At 39.4% G+C, this 20,647-nt stretch overlaps 1 protein-coding gene across 1 annotated transcript; it reads left to right on the top strand.

The window, feature by feature from the left end:
- The first annotated feature begins 669 nt into the window (after positions 1 to 669).
- LOC143186800 (threonylcarbamoyladenosine tRNA methylthiotransferase) lies at positions 670 to 18,948 on the top strand. Its single transcript, XM_076390579.1, has 2 exons — positions 670 to 1,143; positions 17,540 to 18,948. Exons 1-2 carry the CDS (start codon positions 746 to 748, stop codon positions 18,762 to 18,764), a joined length of 1,623 nt encoding a protein of 540 aa, XP_076246694.1. The 5' UTR covers positions 670 to 745; the 3' UTR covers positions 18,765 to 18,948.
- Positions 18,949 to 20,647: the final 1,699 nt, after the last annotated feature.

Here is a 20,647-nt window from a genome sequence, read left to right as displayed (position 1 = left end):
CACTGGCTCGAGATCTCAGCGCAGGCTCATTTCTGGTGTTTTCCACCAGATTTTTAGACGCTTATAACTAACAAACGAAGCTTCAAACGCGAAATCGTTATTCTTGGTTTCCGTCTTATTTTGGTTTCTAGAATCATCCCCTAAGTCTATTCCGTGCTATGAAATTTAGTCTTCCTTAAAATCCTGACTTCGACCATGTAAATCTATAGATTGGAAGTGTTCCAACCATAAAATATTCTAACATATATAATTCCTCTTCATTCACCATTTCTTAATATTTTTTTCGTTAAAAACTAATATAAGGGAAATACTACTGACCACATTCATAAAAATATATATCCAAATTATTTCTAATAAACGCTGGAACGCTTAACTGATTTTTCCCGCCAGAAAGTTTGACCACATGTAACTGAACATGGCGGAGCCAATCAAAAATCGAACTTGCATTGGCACATCTCTCCGTATCCGACTATGCACACTATCTCATAATGCTGTTGCTTAAAGTTTAGGATCCGAATGCACGTGATCAATGTGAAAAGTTCTGTAGAACATAACCTACAGAAAATCTAGTGTTTTTCTATGAATGTGAATTTCATACATCGTTAATAATTTGATTTAATTATTTTGTTTGAACGAAAATTAGTGTGAAGACAATTGCAAAAAGAAATAATAGCATAACTTTGTAACGTTATCGTCATAACCTATAGCGTGTTTTTAAAAAACTTATGTGACTTAGTTTTTTAAAATGCCAGCCTTTTGTGAAGATATTATTGGAGATATAGAAGATCTAATATCGTCTCAAGATATTACACCTAAGGAACGATACAGTACCAGAAAAAATATTGTTGTTCGTTATAAACGCAAGCAGGTGACGGAAGAACTTCATCAACCTGTGATTCTCAGCAGTATTGTACCAGGAACACAAACTATTTACGTGAAAACATGGGGGTGTACACATAACAATTCAGATAGTGAATATATGGCAGGACAGCTTGCTGTCTATGGTTATAAAATAACAGAAAATAAGTACGATGCAGACTTGTGGCTCTTAAATTCGTGTACTGTTAAAAGTCCTGCGGAAGATCATTTCAGAAATGAAATTGAGGCTGGAAGAAAACTGGGAAAACATCTTGTCGTGGCTGGGTATGTAATTTTATTTAGATATCATAATTATAGTAAAATATTGTCAAATATGAATATATTTACTAAAAATATAATCAATATTTAATACTATGATATATTACAAGAAACAAATATTTGTTATTCTATAACAGATGAGAAAAAAATTTAAGAATGGATTATTATATGATAAAATGTAATTTTGTCCAATCTTAATCTATGTTAGTTAGCTTAATAGTATAATATATAACCATTATCGAAAAGCATTAATTACCTGGAGTCAGAGTGGATTAAGAAATGTGACACAAGAAAAACAATGACAATAAAGAAAGTTCAAATGCATGTATGTCCAAAAAAAAATAAGTTTGTCGCTTGCAGGCTATTTCATATTATGTAAAATGGTAGTTCATTTCTTGCATGTACATCAGTGTACTGTTTCATTTAAGGTTTTATTAAGCTCAAAAGTATTTCAGCTTTTTAAATGACTAACATATACAGTATGTCCGGTTAAAATGTTTACATATTAAATTAGATTGTATTAAAAGTACAAACAAATTCATTCCTTACATCTACTCCGCCGCAAAATTTTTTACCATCAAATTCAATTTTCTGTTTAATAGCTATTTCGTCAATAATTAAACAAGCGAAAACTTTATTAGTAACATGTTTACTCAATTTACTAAGGTGGTTCATAGCTTCAGTACTGAATCTCGGATTCCCATCAACAGACCTGTACCACTTGTAAATAGTCTTATGATGGGGAAGGCATAATTCTAATTTTTCACGCACATATACGTACGCGCGAAGAGTAATAATGCAATGTAAGTGCAAACAATCTTATTTGAGGTGAATAGACACGCTTAGCACTTCGATTTCCATGTTTTCTTTTTAGGCACTGAACAAGCTCATCATTAAAATCAGAAATACTTTTCAATACGTCAACGTCTTCACTGTTTAATAAGTTCTTATTTTTAAGTATATTTAAAATTGTACTTAAATTGGAAATTTTTTTATTACGTCTTCTCATTTTTTCCTTTAATACTTTTAAATCGTGTTTGTATTTTTGCTTAATTTACATTGCATATTTGCGTAATGCGTTTTTCCTTGGTAAATGGAACAGCCTCCTTAGTGATATAAATGTTCCTTTATCTACACTCGATATGTGTACCTGCACTCGTTCGTCATTCTTATCTAATGTCTGTAACTGGTCCATGATTATTGTATTAATATCATTTTAATTTGTAATTAGCGGGACAGGAATTTTTCTCGGGATCGGGACGAAATCTCGAACATTTCGGAATCCCGCACACCCCTAGTTATCATGTTATTTCATGTAGTAACTTACACATTTATTGCTCGATGGAGATGATTCAACTTTTCGTATTTTCTGTAATGGTTCACTCAATGTATCATACTCCTCCTGTAGCTCTTGTTTCAATACTACGTTTGACTGTACACATTATTAATATTTTAATTAGATAATTCTTCTATTTTACATGACATAATTTCTAAGTAGTAAGTAAAATGACATAACAAATAGAACACATACACGAGGCAGAGCGTAGGATTTTAATCTTACACGCGATAAAGAGGTCCTATCAAAATCTTCGTTCTTAACTCTCATACGCTCCTCAGAAATAGTTACCAAAAAGTTCCTAGGGTGATATTTCATCCATTTTCGCTCTACATTTTAATTAATGTTATTAGGAATCTATTATGTTATATTATGTTATATTTCATGGATAGTTAGTTACATTTATGAATTTATTTGTTACGTTTTGCAGTTATTGCATATATAAATAGGATTTTTATGTTCGCCGCATACATATTTTTTACAAATTTCACAAGCCGCATACGCTTTCCGATCTTTTCCTACGCATAATTGGCATCGAGTTTCTGAAATTTTTCTTTTTTTTGCTTTTATTGAAATTGATGGGCCAGCAGTTTCTTGTAAATTATTTAGCATAGCGAGGGATGCTTCACCTCGGGGTGGTACAGGTCCTCTCTGTATTTCTTCTTTTATAAATTGTTCTCCTAGTTCTTCCAAGAACAACCGCTGTCTGTATAATTTATTTTTGTCCAATTTAGATCGATTTCTGTCCACAATATATATGCATTCACCCCCGAGACATCAATACTATTGGTAAAAATCACGCATGGCCAACGGTTGACTTACCTTTTTAGGGTATAAGTTGCAACTAATTGATCTAAAGTATCGACACCACTTTTGGTTTTATTATGATATGAAATAATTTCAGGCAATTTTTTTTCATCGGTGGAAACATTTTTATTGTGATGTAATGTGCTCATAACAGTTACTGTTTTATACTTTTTTGGAACGTATTGAACTAGAGTTATCTTATCGGAAAAATAAAAGTTACTAGTGAAAACCGGTAGTCGGCGAATTTCTTCTTTGGTAATAACTGGAAGAAAAGGTTTATTAAAACGAATTGTTCGTACTATGGTATTTCTTTGTTTTAGTAATTCTGTTGCCAGTATATAGGACGTAAAGAAATTATCGCACGTAAACTTTCTGCCTTTCAGATTTTTTATCAAATCTAATACTATCCGCTGCCCTTGATTTTTTTCTGGAATATTATTATTTTTTTTGCCGGTGTACACCTGCATATTCCAAGCAAAGCTTGTTTTACTATCGCATAGGGCCCAGACTTTTATGCCATATTTCCCTGGTTTTGATGGAATATATATTCGAAAAGGACATCGTTCACGAAAAGGGATAAGTTGCTCATGTTTAATCAAGGCGTAGTACTACAATGTAATCAAAATGAATACATAAACTACAGTAACAATATTTCGTGAAAACGTAAACAAGACAAACTATAACTATGAATATAGCTGATTGATATGTATAGTGTGAAGGCAGACACACGTTATGAAGTCTGCCGTAACAGGACTTTGGTATCGATATATTAATCGATGATGGCGCGTGAACTGGGCGTCCTAGCGAGTCGATCACGCCGATATGCTAGATACTCTCAGCGAGGAGGGCCCGACCAATAATGATGGTGCAGCATGGCACAGTTTGGCACGGCAATGTGTGCAGCAAGGCACGGTAGCAAGACCATGTGCAGCAAGGCACAGAGGTTATGAACCTCACATGTTTGTGCAGCTAAGGCACAATCTCAATGGTACCATTCGAGGGTGCAGCCTGACACCTTGAACTTAATTCGATTGTACTATATCACTCGTGTAGCTCGACACGTTTACTGAGATTGCTCAAAATCATAACACAGTAAAGAAAACCATAAGAAACTCAAAGCGGAGTCACAACTGGAATCTCCCACGTATTAATACGAATTGAACTTAGCGCTTTACACCCAAAGCAAAAACAAAAAAACTGCGAGCTGATCTCACCGCCGTGCCTATGATGCTTACAATCCTGCTCATCTGGTTTCTCGAGCCCTTCAGCAGAATTGTGATCTTTATTCAGCTCATCTATGGTCACATTTTCTTTAGGAGTATATAATAGTGGCATATTACTGACCCATTTGTCCCATAGATTTCTAATAGGAGCTAGTTTATCCCGAGCTGGGCGTTCTGCTCGATCATTCTTATCATCAAATCGAATTACTCGACTAATTTTTTTGAATGTTTTTTTCGACATCGTGGCTCGAAAAATTGGTCTTCCTTTTCTATCATCCCATAAATTGTCAATAGATTCCCCATGGGATCGGTACACCCCAGCTAACACTAAAATTCCGATATATGCTTGGACAGTAGCATCATCGATATTGCTCCACTCATCACCAAATGCCCGTCGACCTTCTAAATTGGTATTATCAACTATTATTTTTCGTAACGCTAAAGGTAAACATAAATCAAATGCATCTTTGATTGTTTTTATCCTGGATGCACCATAATGCGTTATGCCAACGTGTTGGGAAATTATATTTTCAGTACGTAACCTTCCATGCATATTTGGAACAGCAGAAGTCCAAGTAATACTTTTGTCTTTTGATATAAATGTTGAAGGCTGCAGTTCAGCCTGTAATAAATTGATACCAGAATTTTCTTCATTATCGAAACTGCTGTTGCTAGAATTTTAATTTTTATAATACTTACATAATTAGAAATTATTACAATCAATAATGTTTCAAATAATTCTAAATATAATAAAATGCATGCCTGTCACTCTGTCCGAGACATACATAAATTTCGATTTCAAATTTGGTGTGTGCATAACTTCATTAATGTCACTTCTAGTACTTAAATTCGGCTATAGGGTGCACCACTGATTGACCTGCTATAGACTTTGGGATAAGGGCAATCGTAGCAGGCCTATTAAACTGCTATTACCGACTTTCACTGGCAGAAAATGAACGACATCACGTTGGTTTAAAAATACTGTGTATATTTTCGCACCATGCTGTGCATGCGTCGAAGGCCGGAGAAGACTCTCGCTTCCTCCCCACTCTCTCGCGTACTTCGCGCATGCGTGCGGCGCCGCCTGTGGCGAGGAGCCTACAGTACTCCCTCCCAATGGCAACTAGAAACAAACAAAATTATGGTGACTAGTTGTCATTGATCTCTCGGCGAGAGAGGATACAATAAAATAAAGTAAAATAAAATGCGGAGAACTTGTCCGATAACAAAAATAAACATCTGTGGAGCAAACATAGAACATAACACACAGTGGCGCTTACGCGTATAAAGGCATCTACTACGGTGTTATACTACACGGCAAGAATAATAATTTAAATTACAAAAAAAAAAAAAAATAAAAAAAAAAGACGGAAGACATTATTGTCTGAAAACACTGCCTCGATAATTGCACATAACGGTCGCTTAACATCGATATAGTGACAGTTAATACGGAGCTCTCCCAATACGATATTCGCTCTACAAAACATATATACATTGCTTACAACTATGTTCTTACAAAAGTTCTCTTATTCTTACACATCACTTTCACAATACGAAAGTTTTTCAAGTTTTTGGAGTCATCTTGGATATCTTGCTTCTTGACTTGCGTATGCAGACTGTACATGAACAGTTTGAGCATTGGCTGTTTATTCGCAACAGATTGATTGTGCGTAGGATCGGTGATCCTGGGATTCTGGTTGCGTAAGGCACGACGGTCCATTCGCCTGCAAGCCTAGTCGAACATCTGCTGGAGCGCTTGTCTGTATTCCCGCAGATGCAGGTTGGTTTGGAAACAGTCATGCTTGACGGCTTCGCTGTTCGCCGCTACGCCGAACTCTTCACTTTGTGCGATGATTGCGTCGACGGACTCTATAGTAATCACCTAAACCAGGCTTCGGAATTAACTGCTCTTTTCGGCCGATTTTCGAAGGCGACGCCTCCTTTCTTCCTCGCGCCACACTTCTCTCCGCGGCGGCCCTAGTGCTCGGAAGGCCTCAGGCGCGTGCCACAAGAATCGCGCGTCAGGGGATACCACTGACAAAACAAAAACACATCAACAATAGTACCTCATGGGTGATGTGGAAATCTATTGATATAAGTGTCGTCGCCCAAATGCGCCACGCACGATTTTTGTGGCACGCGCCTGAGCCCTTTCGAGCACTAGGGCTGCCGCGGAGAGAAGTGACGTGCGAGGAAGAAAGGAGGCGTCGCCTTCGAAAATCGGCCGAAAAGAGCAGTTAATTCCGAAGCCTGACCTAAACGATTGACAATCTTCGTAATCAAGTGTACCGTGGGTTTCGCAACAATCGTAACTCGTTTTTTAGCCGGATACGTTCTCAACGGCTGGGGTACAGTAGGTTTTAAAATAGGTCGAATCGCTGTATCGACTGCTGATAGGTTGGAAGACGACGCTTGCGGCTGGTTAGTGCCAGAAATTACTCGTGAACTCGCGTCGGTGGTTTCTTCCGAAATGTAAAAAGCGGGTTTTAATAACTCTATCGACACGGTCTTTGGATTGCCTTTAACATTGACAATGAACGTTCGCGCGTTAAAGTCGCGCGAAATTACTTTATACGGTCCTGTGTACGGTTTCTCCAAGGGAGGTTTAGCTGCTTTTGTCAGAATAAATACGTGCGAACACGAGGCTAAGTCCCTATAAACGAACGGTTTAACGGCGCGCTTGTGTGCAACTGGAACTGGTTGCACCTTCTGAATATACTCACTGAATTCTTCTAAGAAGATTTGAGGGTTTGCTTCGAAACTGCCGAAGGCATAAAATTCTCCTGGAATGCAGAGGGGTGTGCCGTATACAAAGTCTGCTGGATTGGCATCTGTATCGAGTCTAACTCGAGTACGTAAGCCTAACAGGACTGTAGATAAAACTCGTGACCACTGATCATCGCCTGTCTGACACATAATGACAGCTTTCAAATCCCTGTGCCACCGCTCCACCATGCCGTTCGAGGCTGGGTGGTAGGCCGTGGTGCGAATACGCTTGCAATCAATGAGTTTGAGTAAAGCTGAGAAAAGCTGCGACTCAAATTGCTGGCCTTGGTCTGTTGTGACCACCGCTGGAGCACCGAAGCGCGATATCCACGTGTCGTAGAAGGCACGCGCCACGGTTTGAGCAGATGTTTCCACTAGCGGAACTGCTTCTGGCCAACGAGAATAGCGGTCAATCATGGTTAAAATGTAGCGATAATTCTGGCTCTCAGGAAGTGGACCTACTATATCTATATGGACATGCGAAAATCGTCCATCAGGGGCAACGAAATGTGCCGGAAGAAACTTGTGTCGTGTGACTTTTGTTTGTTGACATTGCAGGTGTTACGTTCGTAACGAGAAGACATATTTTCTTATAGTAAAGGAGTTGCAGAGAGGAGAAAGTTTTCCAGATGTGTCGTTTGACAACTAACAGTTGCTTTTCAAACGTGGCCATCCAGGTTCGGTGCATAAATTCAAGCACTGCCAGAACAGGGACTTAAGGACGCAAAAGTCCTTAGAGACTGCGGAGTCGCAGCGATTTATGTCCTTGGCGTTTTCCCCCCTTATAAAAACCGTGCCAACCCCGAGCCTGGCTGGGCCCATATGGTACCGTAGTGATAGAAAACAGATATATTTGCTAGTCCCTGTTTTCTCATGGACTTTTCAAACTGGGGGAGTAAAAATCCTAAAAGGCTCCTCGGCAATTAGTCTTGGATTCTCGGTCACAGAGTTCACGTCTTTGCAGCTCCTCTTAAGCACACAACATTTTGTTCCAACACTAAAGTGTCCCCGAATAAAGTTCTTAAATGAATTGATTCAAAAACGGACTTCATTTATTTCACGCGATATGTTACGACACATATTCGGCCAAACGTGTTACTGGCGGATGAGCCTATCGATGATGTATGAAAGAGATCAAAGATTTCCCTACGTACAGAAAGCGGAATATACGGGCGAATCACATGCTCGTGCAGATCGCAATAGAAAGGAGTGTGTTCTGACCCCAGGTCAGTCGTTTCAACTTAAGTGGGCGATCAGGGTTGCTGAAAATCTCCTTTAACTCATCGTCCTTCGCCTGCTCAGCGCTCAAGTGACCTATATCAAATAGCATCGGAAGCCTGAATGCATCGATCCTAGCCAAAAGTTGCCTAACGTCGGGCTGTGCTACTAGGACGGAACTACTTCAGTCGAGCATAGTTGGAAGTGTAAATGAGTCGATACGCGACTATGAATCCGCGACTGGGTTGTCTTTGCCAGATATCTGGCAGATCTGTGCGTTGAACTGCGCGATATACGATAATTGCCGAATTCTCCTCAATGAAGATTTCTCTGGATTTTGATGCATAAAGTATAGCAGGGGTTTATGATCTGTGAAAATCTTGAATTGCGCGCCTTCTAAATAATAGTAGAAGATTGCGGTGAGCTCGCGGTCGTACGTTGAATATTTCAACTGAGCCGGCGTAAATTTGCGCGAAAAGAAGGCAAGCGGACGCCATGCGTCTTTAGAACGCTGCTCCCGTGCTGCACCCATTGCCATATCGGACGCGTCGGTTACTAGGTGGATCTCTGCGAATTCGTCCGGGAATGCCATGAGGGTGACATCAGCTAAATCGATTTTCGATTTTTCGAATGCAGCCTCTGCTGCGTAATTCCACGGAATAGGACGTTTATCCTTTTTCTTCGCGTCAAGAAGGAATTCATTCAGCGGACGCTGAGTTTTTGCCGCGCGAGGAATACACCAGCGGTAAAAATTAACCATGCCTAGAAATCTACGTAACTCGTCAACGTTACGCGGTTTAGGAAACTTACGAACTGCCTCAACTTTTTCCGCCGTAGGCTTAAAGCCATCGGCACTTATTACATGCCCTAAAAATGTGAGCTCGTGCACTCCGAAGGTGCATTTGTCGGTATTTAACCGTAAATAAAATTGCTGCAAGCGCTCTAACACGATTCTCAAATGACGCTCATGCTCCTCTGGAGAAGAAGATGCGATGAGGATATCATCAACGAATTTAAACACGAAATCTAGATCGCCTAATGCCTTATTTGTATAGCGCTGGAATGTTTAGGCGGCGTTTCTGAAACCGAAACTCATAACTAAATACTCAAACAGACCTACCGGCGTAATTACTGCCGTTTTGGGCACGTCCTCGGGCGCTATCAGAATTTGGTGAAATGCTTTATGAAGATCGAGTTACGTAAAAATTGTTTTCCCGTGGAGGAACGCGGGAAAATCGTGAAGATTGGGTACTGGGTACCTTTCGGGCGTCGTGACGGAATTTAAAAGGCGGTAATCGCCGCAAATACGCCATTCCCCGTTCTTCTTCGGCACAAGGTGAATGGGACTTGCCCACGGGCTACTCGAGGGTCTGCAAAATCCCAATTCACACAGTCGCTTGAACTCAGCCTTGACAGTTTTAAGTTTGTCGGGTGCCAGACGGCGGGCTCGCTGCGCTAAGGGTGGGCCCTTAATTTTTATATGATGAAATACCTCGTGTTCATGAATGGGGGTAGGCTGCTCTATTCCGATCACTTGTGGAAAACCCACCAGAATATGCGCGTATTTATGGTTTGGATGAACGACAGAAATGGAAAGATCCGCAACTGACTTAGGAACTGCCGGGGTAGACACGAATGTACTTCCATTGATTAGCCTGCGCATTTTCAAATCAGGAAGCAGATGAAAATGTCGTAAGGCGTCGCCGTCGAGGATCGCGTAGAGAACATCCGCGATGATGAAATTCCACGCGATAGGCTGGGGAAAACCGAAGTCCAGCTCGAGGTGCACAGAACAGTAAGTGTTGATACGCGTATTGTTAGCCGCGAATAATCTCAACTCGAGAGGTGTCCCTTTCAACTTAATGGGGGCTGGAATAAGAGAGACTTCGGCTCCCGTGTCTACTAAAAACCACTGACCAGAAATTCGGTCTTTAAGTTGGAGACGAACGGATTTCCCGCTGGAATTGCCTGTCTCCGCGACAACTGGCACTACCCGTTTCCCGATGGGAGATTGTCACTGCTGGGTCGCTGCGGCTGAGCTCTGTCGTCAACCCAAGTACAGGGTTTATTGCACCTGTGAGCTCTCGGCCCGAATCGCTCATGATAAAACCAGAAAGACTTCTTACGTTCAAAAGAGGACTCGCGTCTGTTTTGACTCGGGGATCGCGCGCGTACGTATTCCCGATGCGGAGCTCCCTCGCGGCCCCGCGACGATTTGCGGTAATTGCACTTGGATCCGGAACGTTTATCCGATCTGCTCAAGCGTCTCTCTAGCATGTCAATGCGCGCTAAAAGTTTAGAAACTTCCATGTTTCCCGCGTCACGCGTTGATTCGTGTTCAACCGCACTTACTGTACGCGAATTCCTATGTAGTCCATGCAACCTATCCGCCTGTTGCACGGTCTTAACCTCGTTCCGGCAATCAATGTCCTCGGGAAGAACCATTAGGATATCTAACGGCAACCGTTCCTTCCACACAGTCAAAATCGTTTCACGCGGCACTTTGCTGTTAGCTAATACTATCATATCGTTAAGAAAAACAGACGATTTCCGGTCTCCCATTTCAACGTCTTTAGCTGCAGCGTCAAGCTTCTGCTGTTGGGTTTCCGTAAATTTCTTTAACAGCGCGTCTTTAACCGCAGGATATTTCGATCCCGGGGTTAACGTTCTCAGTACGTCCATAACCTCGCGAGTTGCGTCGCCTCCTCAATTCCTCATCAGGTTCCAATACCTGTTCTCATCATCGACAATACCTCTAACCTCGAACTGGGCTTCGAGAGTGGAAAACCACGCGGGAGGTTCACTTTTCCAAAACGGTTGGAACTTTATGTCGTGAAACGTCGTGCTAGGGAATGGAACATAAGAGCGAGCGAGGGGAACGCTTGTCTGTGATGGCTGAACTACGAGAGGAAGCTCTCCCGTGAAAGCATCAAGCAAATTCGCGTTCCGTCGATTCACCTCTGACGGATCAGGGAATGGAAAGCTCTGAGCGATCGGATTTAAAACCGGATTCGTTTCCAGGGACTCACTGCTCACTACGCGCACGCCTGCCGCGTTGTCTGTCACCGGAAGAACAGTCTATCTTTGGGTGGAGGGGAAACGGGTTCGAAATAAATTCCATAATTCTTAGTTACGAGAAAATATATATTATCACCACGTGCGCGTGTCGCGATGCCGCGTCGCCATCAAGACTAACCTCCCCGGTACACTGCCGGACAAAATGATAGGACATTTGACGTATTTGTATATTTCATGTAACACAATAGGATATATGTTTATCTTACTCACCCTATATATTAGATAGTGTACAAGATACAAACTTGCAATTCTATATGGATACTTTGAAGAACATATCTAATATATAGAGTGAGTAATATGTACATATATTTTATTGTGTTATATGAAATATACAAATATATCAAATGTCCTATCATTTTGTCCGGCAGTGTAGTTCCCCACTCCCGCATCGGTAAAAGCCCGTTTTACATAGTTTTTATAATTGGCGCGCAATTCAACACAGTCCTAACCTCCCCAGGTGCGCCGACAGCCAACCTCTCCTCGAGCAACCGCGCGATGTTGCTTATTAAATTTTGCATTTCGGAAAATTCCCGTCGCGTTATCGGATCAGCCCGAATGTCCGCGTCGTGAGTCTGTTCATCACGGCCTTCCGCACCCTCAGCGGCAACCGCCGTATCCTTATTCGGATTCGCCATCGCGAGACCGTACTCCCTCCCGCTACGCGTTTTCCGCGGGGAAGTCGGCCTAACCGGCGTATACAGCAGTTGATTGGTGGGGGGCCACGGTGTTTCACGATTCATCTACACACATCCGTATATACATACAATAACAACGCTGTGGTGGACTACGGCACCGCAAAAATAGCATAACTATGAGATCGAATGTACAAAAATTTATCGGCTATTGAGGTCACCAACCTCAATTTATGGCTATTCTGTAAATGTGAAACCTCACATTGTAAATTGGAGAAAATATTACTATTGAAGGCAAAGTAACTTTTCACTTTTGTTAAAATGTTTTTGTCGATGTTTGGTTGATTCAGGCTTTGTAAATATTGCATTTGAATGAACATTTCATTTTCTGTGTGGCGCACAATGGAAAACACACTCTGAGACGGCACAATTAATCCTCCGTTATTTACAACCTTTTTGAATTTTGAAAATACTGAAGTGTGATGGTACGTATGATCGTTTCTTTTTACCATCAGTATTTTTACACACGAAGCACAATCAGTAACTTTTAGCAGACAGCGGATGATATACCCTGCTATATAATGTAGCATATAATCTTTTAATTGAACATTTAATTTTGGAATATGAGCTATTTCTGTTGTTTCAAAATCGTTGTCCTCTAAGCTATTCTTCTCCTTTGTCGGCCATTTAATTGTGAAAAGTGACCCAATAGGATCGTTGTTTACAGCGACACAATTCATTGCTGAGGATGTATGAATTCGGTTTCTTATTAAAATTTGTTTCAATGCAGCACGGAATTGTCTAACATTCGGGTTATTATTAAATCCGTGTCTTAATCTTATTTTGGAGAAAGATCTCCAAGTAGTCTTGCGAAAAATTGTAAGTTAACAAATAGTTATAATTATTTTGAAGCAACAATTCTTCTGCTATTGCAGGTATAGATTTGATACCTAAAATAAAACCAATAATAAATGTTTTGCGTCTGTTTTCATGTAATAATTGGCCATTTTTGTCTTCTAAAGATAATAAATATTCTATTTTTTTTTCTAAAATTACTTTCAGCTGTGGTATATCTACAAGCCTTAAAGGTTTCTTAAACCCTCTTCCAATTGGGCTACGACTATTTAAAAAATCAAATATTTGGTCAATATTTCTAATGAATTGTATTGTCCACTGACTGTTTTGAAACTCTTCCACTCCATCTTCGCACAAAAATTGCAGTGCACTCGCAACAGATGAACTGAGAGTGTGTGTTGCATATTTAACCTTCATCTTGTTTTGCTGCCAATTTATACAGTTACTGCTTAATAGCATTATTTTCAGTTTTCAATTCGCCATATTCGGCAAGAGTATTTCTTGTTAACTTTAGCATGTGTGCTGCATCCAATATAGCATACACATTATAATGTCTAGTTGGATGCATGAAAAAAGTTTTCATGTCTGAAAAATTCATTGCCATTAAATTGCATCCTAATATTTGTAGAGGACTCATATTTGTTGCTGTACCATCACAAGTTGTACTCCAAATTTGAACAGTACTATTTATCTTGTTAATTAAGAAGTAGCCGATTGGCCATTTCCATTATCCTTTTAAGTTGACAACCATCAACACTAAGGCTTCTGTAGCCATTTCTGTAGCCATTGGGTATCAGTTTCAAAACAAAGCGATCATCCCAGCATCGCGTGCTTAAACAAAACATTGTATTTTCGATCCTGTTTTATGCATCGCGTCAAGCATTTGACGCGAAATATAACCTTATTAACTTGGTAGTTCTGTAACGTCTGTGTCTGTAAGCAGCAGACGACACGCCACTGCACGGTAGGTGACCGCGAAAACTGAGCCGAAATCGTATTACGGGTAGCGCTGCAGGACAGCAGGACGCCTCTGCTCGCGTCAAATAGGCCAAACTTTAATTACATTTTTTACATACTTACTATGCATCGTTGGTCCCAAAATTTTAATGAGACATTGTTAGTGGTATATACTAATTACTGATCAAAAATCAGGGTAGGTTGGGACACGACACCATTGACACTCTCCTTGTAAGATGAAACTTATCTCTTTCTTTGCTTCTTGATTAATCTGTTTATCGAACAAAAATGATTGAGCAGTAATTCAAATAAACTGAGAGTATAGCCGCCAAAACACACTTTGCTCTGTAACACAATTGCAGTGCTAGCAATAAAACGTGTGATTTATTCTACGTAAACTTGCCGGACGTGTCATTGATCAAATTAGGGATCCATTTTAATGGATTCGTAAAACCTCTTGACAGTTAGAAATCTGTGACTAGCCACATACGCGTATTTGCGTGCTAATTTCAAACTTGATGGGCAGACATGAAAATAAGACGAAAATCAAAATTAACGTTATGCCGAGCATTGTATTCTATCACGGATGGCGTCAAATTAGTGCACGAGTACGAAATTGATTAAAAACACTCATATTTTAGGGTTTTATGGGTTAAGTATAAAATTTCACGTCTAACCTATTAATAGCTTAACAAAATTGCGAATTTGGTGAAAAAATGTATTTTCATTCTGTAAAATACTTCTATATATTTTAACAAATATAAAATAAGCATTATTTCTTTATATTCTATTTCTATTGATGCCTTCCCATTTCCTACTCAGGATAAACTCATGTTTTGTATTTTATTATTCAGCTCATGCTCTTTGATAGAAGTAATAATGCATGTATTGCCTATACTGTGGCGTTGCAGAAATGTACGTTCGAAAATGGTTTCTCTAACTTAGTTTATAGTAAGGAGAAAATGTACACACGCTTCATTAGAGAGTTATTTTGGGGTACCTCGCGTTGTTACACCACGGAGCGACATATTTGACATGGAGGTAATCACGAAATGCGGTTGTAAGACAAGAATTGACAGGAGAAAGAGCCTCTGCCGTAACTTCTACAGATGAAACTCGCAGGATGGATCTCGTCTGTAGTTACGAGTTCCATAAAACATGTAAATGTGACCAAGTCGGCAAAGTAAAAAGGAAACATTAGTATGTCATGGGCTTGACTTGCAGGAGTTACAGAACTCACGGAGAAAGAAGATACAAAGACCTAGTGAATAGAAATCTGACTACCTCAATAACACGGTGAAGCGTGATGACGCGGCGATGTCGATCAGTAAAATCTTTTAGTCTGCGGTCACGCTGTGGCACAGTCAGAATTGGGTGAAGCACGACACGACTAATTGGGAAAGCAAGCGGAAGTGAGGAGTCGTAAAGAGGATAACACTGCGGAATACATTCCTGAATGTTCCAAGGATCCATGCCATGTGTTGGGAATCGTTGAAAAGCATCACAGTCTTCTAGGTTAGTATGGAACAACCAATTGGGTAAATGAAAGAAGATCATGCTCCGACTAGATTAAGGTCGGTATCGGCCAGTTCGTTAATTCTCTTGCTGTAATTGTGAGATGAACTGTCTTCTGCTTCTCCAATGGTTTTGAGAGAAGTGACTTTTTGGTGTCGCGTGGAGAGCCGTGTGGAATCGCCTGCTGAAGACCACGAGATAGTTACAAAGTAAGTTAATCGCGATTGCAAACGTTTGCGTTGCATTTCGTTGCAAAATACTGAGTAACAGCGTAACTTATTGTATTATATTCAGGATGAGATCGTAAGAACCGCTGACACGTTTTGTATAATCACGAAGTGTACAATAACTCTATTGGTACGGATTAAAACGTACATTTTTATATTTATACAAATTTTATATATTAGAGCTACCAGTTCACATGCTGACTCTGCAGGTCTATCACGTCTTTTGACTTCTAATCTCGTCGTCGTTAATCTCGTCTTTCACAGTGTTAAACCGAGTTAAGGGGGTTGTTCCAGACATGTCAGGGCAGCGGCATTATCGACAAAATTGGGTAAAAACAGGAATTTATGCCCTGACACTTTTCGTCATTATATGTGAAGATTTTGAGCTGCAAAAGGGTCCATCCAAAAGAAAAAGATTCAGTGCAGCGCGATTTGGTCATGATTTAACAAGATTCTGATAGTTTAGTAGGACGAATTTAGTAATACAAGCGTTACAAAGTAAAACAAAAATCGGCCATTCACAGCCGCGGAATTTAAGCATTTTTATGTAATTTAGAAAATGTTTTGAGCGAACTCATGACCAGACCGCGCAGCGTTGAATTTTTTTTCTTTCGAATGAATCCTTTTCAGCTCAAAATCTCGTTCAAGGACGAAAAATCGATTACCGTAAACCTATGCCTCAGTATTACTTTTTGCTAGGTTATCGATAAAATAGAGTAAAATACTCGACACATTTTGTTGGGTTTGTGCAAATCAGGCAACACCTAATTAAAACCATTGTGGATGTGGAATCAGAATCTGTGATACCCAAATTGGCGACGTGCGTTGCTAAAAATTTCTCGGAAGGATAGAGTAAAGCAGTGCACCGCAGCAATTAGCTGTTCCTTGATCTATAATGTATTTACTTATGTATATACAATGTATGCAGTCATTTGTCAAACTTTCGGGTTTCTTAGTGCGTACAAAGATTGCCGAACGGTTGTCAAAACTGCATTTATGGTTGCAACGCTGCTATTACCAACACGCACTTATGAGAAACGCAGTGCATCAACTCGTACAGAAGTGACCAGAATGTCTTCTCAAGAATTCGTATCTTTACTCTTCTTTGTGACGTTGTAGGTTCTGTCCTACGTGACGCGATTCAGGGACTCGGAAAATGACTTCACCCGTGGTTTTCAATGGAGTTCTCTTTTATTGCGTCTGCACGTCACGCCCGCTTGAACTAGACTCTTGTCACGTGAGGATGCCGAGAGTACCTCGGGATAAAATTCCTTAGTGCGTCCCGGCTTTTATCCATCAGTTGGCAGTGGCGCTGCTACGCCATCTGTGGGCGTAACTAAGGAATTACCTTATGCTCCCTACAACGTTACTGGAAAACATTTTGTCCCGGTATATGGCAACACTGATTGTCTAGGACATTTGTGACATCCACAGCTCAATCGTTGACACGAGTCTCGTCGCAGCACACACAAAAAAGAATAAAATATATGGAATAAAAAAATTTTGTCGAAAAATTCGAAACCATTTAATTGTAGAGCAACACCAACGCGGTCCCAATGCTATGGCATTTTTTAACATGAAATTTGAACAGTGCGATCACGCTACATGATACTCAAAGGATTAATATTCCTTATGATTGTATTGACTAAACTTCTGATACTGTTTTTTTTTCTTATGAATAACAAATAGTTCAATCATTGTTACTGAATTCAACAATTACTTTGGTTATCCATGATGTGCCTTCATATACGGAATAAAAAGAAACAACTATAAAATTCTGTGTTTCAGATGCGTACCTCAGGGTGCTCCGAAGTCATCCTTTTTACAAGGGTTAAGCATGATCGGTGTACAACAAATTGATCGCGTCGTGGAAGTGGTTGAGGAAACTTTAAAAGGAAATACGGTCCGATTTTTGCAGCAGAAAAAGCAAGCTAGTAAAAAGCTTGGCGGCGCTCCTTTAAACCTACCCAAAATTCGAAGGAATCCATTAATCGAAATCATAGCAATAAATACGGGATGTTTGAACCAGTGTACTTACTGCAAGACAAAACATGCAAGAGGTGAATTGGGAAGTTACCCTCCCGAAGAAATTGTCGCAAGAGCAACACAGGCGTTTGAAGAAGGTGTTTGTGAATTATGGCTAACGTCTGAGGACACAGGAACTTATGGTAGAGATATCGGCACTAGCTTGCCCGAATTATTGTGGAAACTCCTCGAAGTTGTGCCGGATGGTTGTATGATCCGTATTGGAATGACTAATCCACCGTATATTATGGAACATCTAGAAGAAATGAGCAAAATTTTGAAGCACCCAAAAGTCTATAGTTTCTTGCATATTCCTGTGCAGTCTGGTAGTGATCAAGTATTGGCGGATATGAAACGGGAATACACATGTGCTGATTTTGAACAGGTCGTGAATTACTTGAACGACCGTGTTCCAGGATTGACTATAGCCACGGATATCATTTGTGGTTTCCCAACAGAAACAGAAGACGATTTCGAAGGGACAATGAAACTTTGCGAAAGGTACAAGTTTCCGAGCTTATTTATCAATCAGTTTTTTCCTAGACCAGGTACTCCAGCTGCTCGAATGCCAAAAATATCCGCACAAGAAGTAAAAAGGAGAACGAAAAGATTATCTGAATTCTTTCAATCCTATTCACCATATACTAATAGGATTGGATTGATTCAAGATGTGTTAGTTACAGAAATATCCCATGACAAGAAGCATTACGTTGGACATAATAAATCATACGAGCAGGTTTTAGTACCTTTAAAGAGTGAGTACTTAGGAAAAATGATTACAGTAAAGATCGTAGAAACAACGAAATATTCTATGAAAGGAATACCAGTACATGATAATGTTACTTCATTCGTAAAATCATGTGTACCAAAACAAAGTGTGTCAGGAAAATCGAATGAAATGAAACTATCAAAGTTTAGAATGGTAGCAATTGTAGTAGGCTTCCTTGCTTTGATTTTCAGGTTACTATGGAAGTTTCTAGTGTTTTAGAAGCACCTCCTCTATTATGACTTGTGTTATATATGAATACTAAAAATTTATAATATAAATTAAAAAATATTTTGAACACTATCACATTGTACTATATTTTCATATTGTAGACGCTCATATTTCCTGCCCAGATTTTAACCAAACGTACAGTACACTTTGATAAATTAAAACAATTAAAAAGTGATTGTTAATGTAATGTGATTGTTTTCTCTTATTTCTTCCATTATCAGTAATAATAACAATAAATGAAAGTTAGGGAAAGCTAAAATAAGGTTTCATTTTAAAAAATTGGAGTATAAGTCCTTTAGCTAAGAGTTCAGTTTGTTTTGGGCTAGTGAAATCATTGAAAAATATTTTCAAAGATACATAGTTCTATATTTAAAGTGTCAATGTATAGTGCTGTTGAATATTGAAGCACGATTTAAAATTTTAGATAACATATTTATTGTATAAAGATATTATAGAAGAATACATAACCTATTAAAATTACCAACTTGAATAATAACTATGTACATGTTATGAACTAACTGATTAATATTAATATTATTTATAATACCTATATGAATAATGACAAACAGAATCGAACTCTGTCATTTTTACGTTGTTTATCATAATTTATCACATTGACGGGTCAGTATAAATATTATTATCGTATCTGCACAGGGTGTAAAAATATTAATGCTCACGGCTTTGGGGGATAAATATCTACACCTTTGGGTCGGTAGGCATTTTTAAGAATCCCGCCAGCAAAATAGTTTATACATTAAAAATTAATGTTAATTCTTTTTATTACGTAAACGTATTCAATTCGTTGAGCAGTGAAAATGTTTGAAAAAACCCATATGCCTCAAACGAATCGTTTAGTCAGGAAAAAGTGTTAACATGTTGGGTACGGAGCTGATTTTGGTATGCTTTCTGTTCGGCCAGCAAAAAAAAGCTCAGCGTAAGCTAAGATATATAATATCAGTTCCTAGAAACCGACTCCGTCTCAAACGTGTTAAAGATTTAGCATCGGTTTGACTGTGTAGAGTCACACATAGAGGCATAGGTCTACCTCTGCTCTACTACGTGACAACACTGTTCCGAATGGTGAAGGCCGGCACAGTGGTGTAGATATTCTAAATAAAGACGATACGGTGTTTAAAGGGTCACAAGACCTAGAAAGATCTAGAATTATAAGATTATATGTAACTGTAATATATTTACTTACTCGTTCGATGCATTAATGTGTCACCTTTTTCGTCCGACTCCCAAGCCACTACTGTTTTCGTAGATGTTAACAGTCTCACCTGACCACTGGCTTCAATGTCTTCACCACTACAATTTGCACAGTTTTGTAATCGATGTTTCAAATTTCTATGCACTTTCTCAAGTATATCCTGTTTATTACGTAGTTTATGAAATACATCACTGATATGCCTTTTCAGTTTGGTGGAAGTTTTAATTTTAGCGCCCGATTTATACACAATTTCTTTTATTGCTCTCTAGAAAAGTGTTGAATGGATTTAAATCCGCTGAGCGTGAACGCCACAAATGCGGAACAGATCTTCCCTTTCGATTCACCGGAATCCAAACATTTCGGGCAAATGTTTTCGGACTGGTCTGTTCAAATGTGGCGATGTACCATAGTGCATAAAACAGATGGACGTCCCACAGTGGCGTGTTTGCACCGAAAATGCGGACATAAATATTTTGAAATTTGCTCAATCTTCAAACTGATATAACTTTGTTAACAATCATCTAATCTTGATGAAACAAAATTCATTTCAAAGCTTGAACTTTCTGCTTTTAATGTTTTAACCAATTTTTGCCGAAATTAATGTTCATGAAATAAGAATCATCTTAAGCAGCAGACGGTTGTTCGCCCAGCGACATACGTTCAT

The sequence above is a fragment of the Calliopsis andreniformis genome, unplaced genomic scaffold, assembly GCF_051401765.1.
Source record: "Calliopsis andreniformis isolate RMS-2024a unplaced genomic scaffold, iyCalAndr_principal scaffold0022, whole genome shotgun sequence".
In the NCBI taxonomy this organism is placed as follows: Eukaryota; Metazoa; Arthropoda; class Insecta; order Hymenoptera; family Andrenidae; genus Calliopsis; species Calliopsis andreniformis.
The sequence above is the reverse complement of the archived record's forward strand: the minus strand, read 5'-3'. Positions and strand labels throughout refer to the sequence as shown.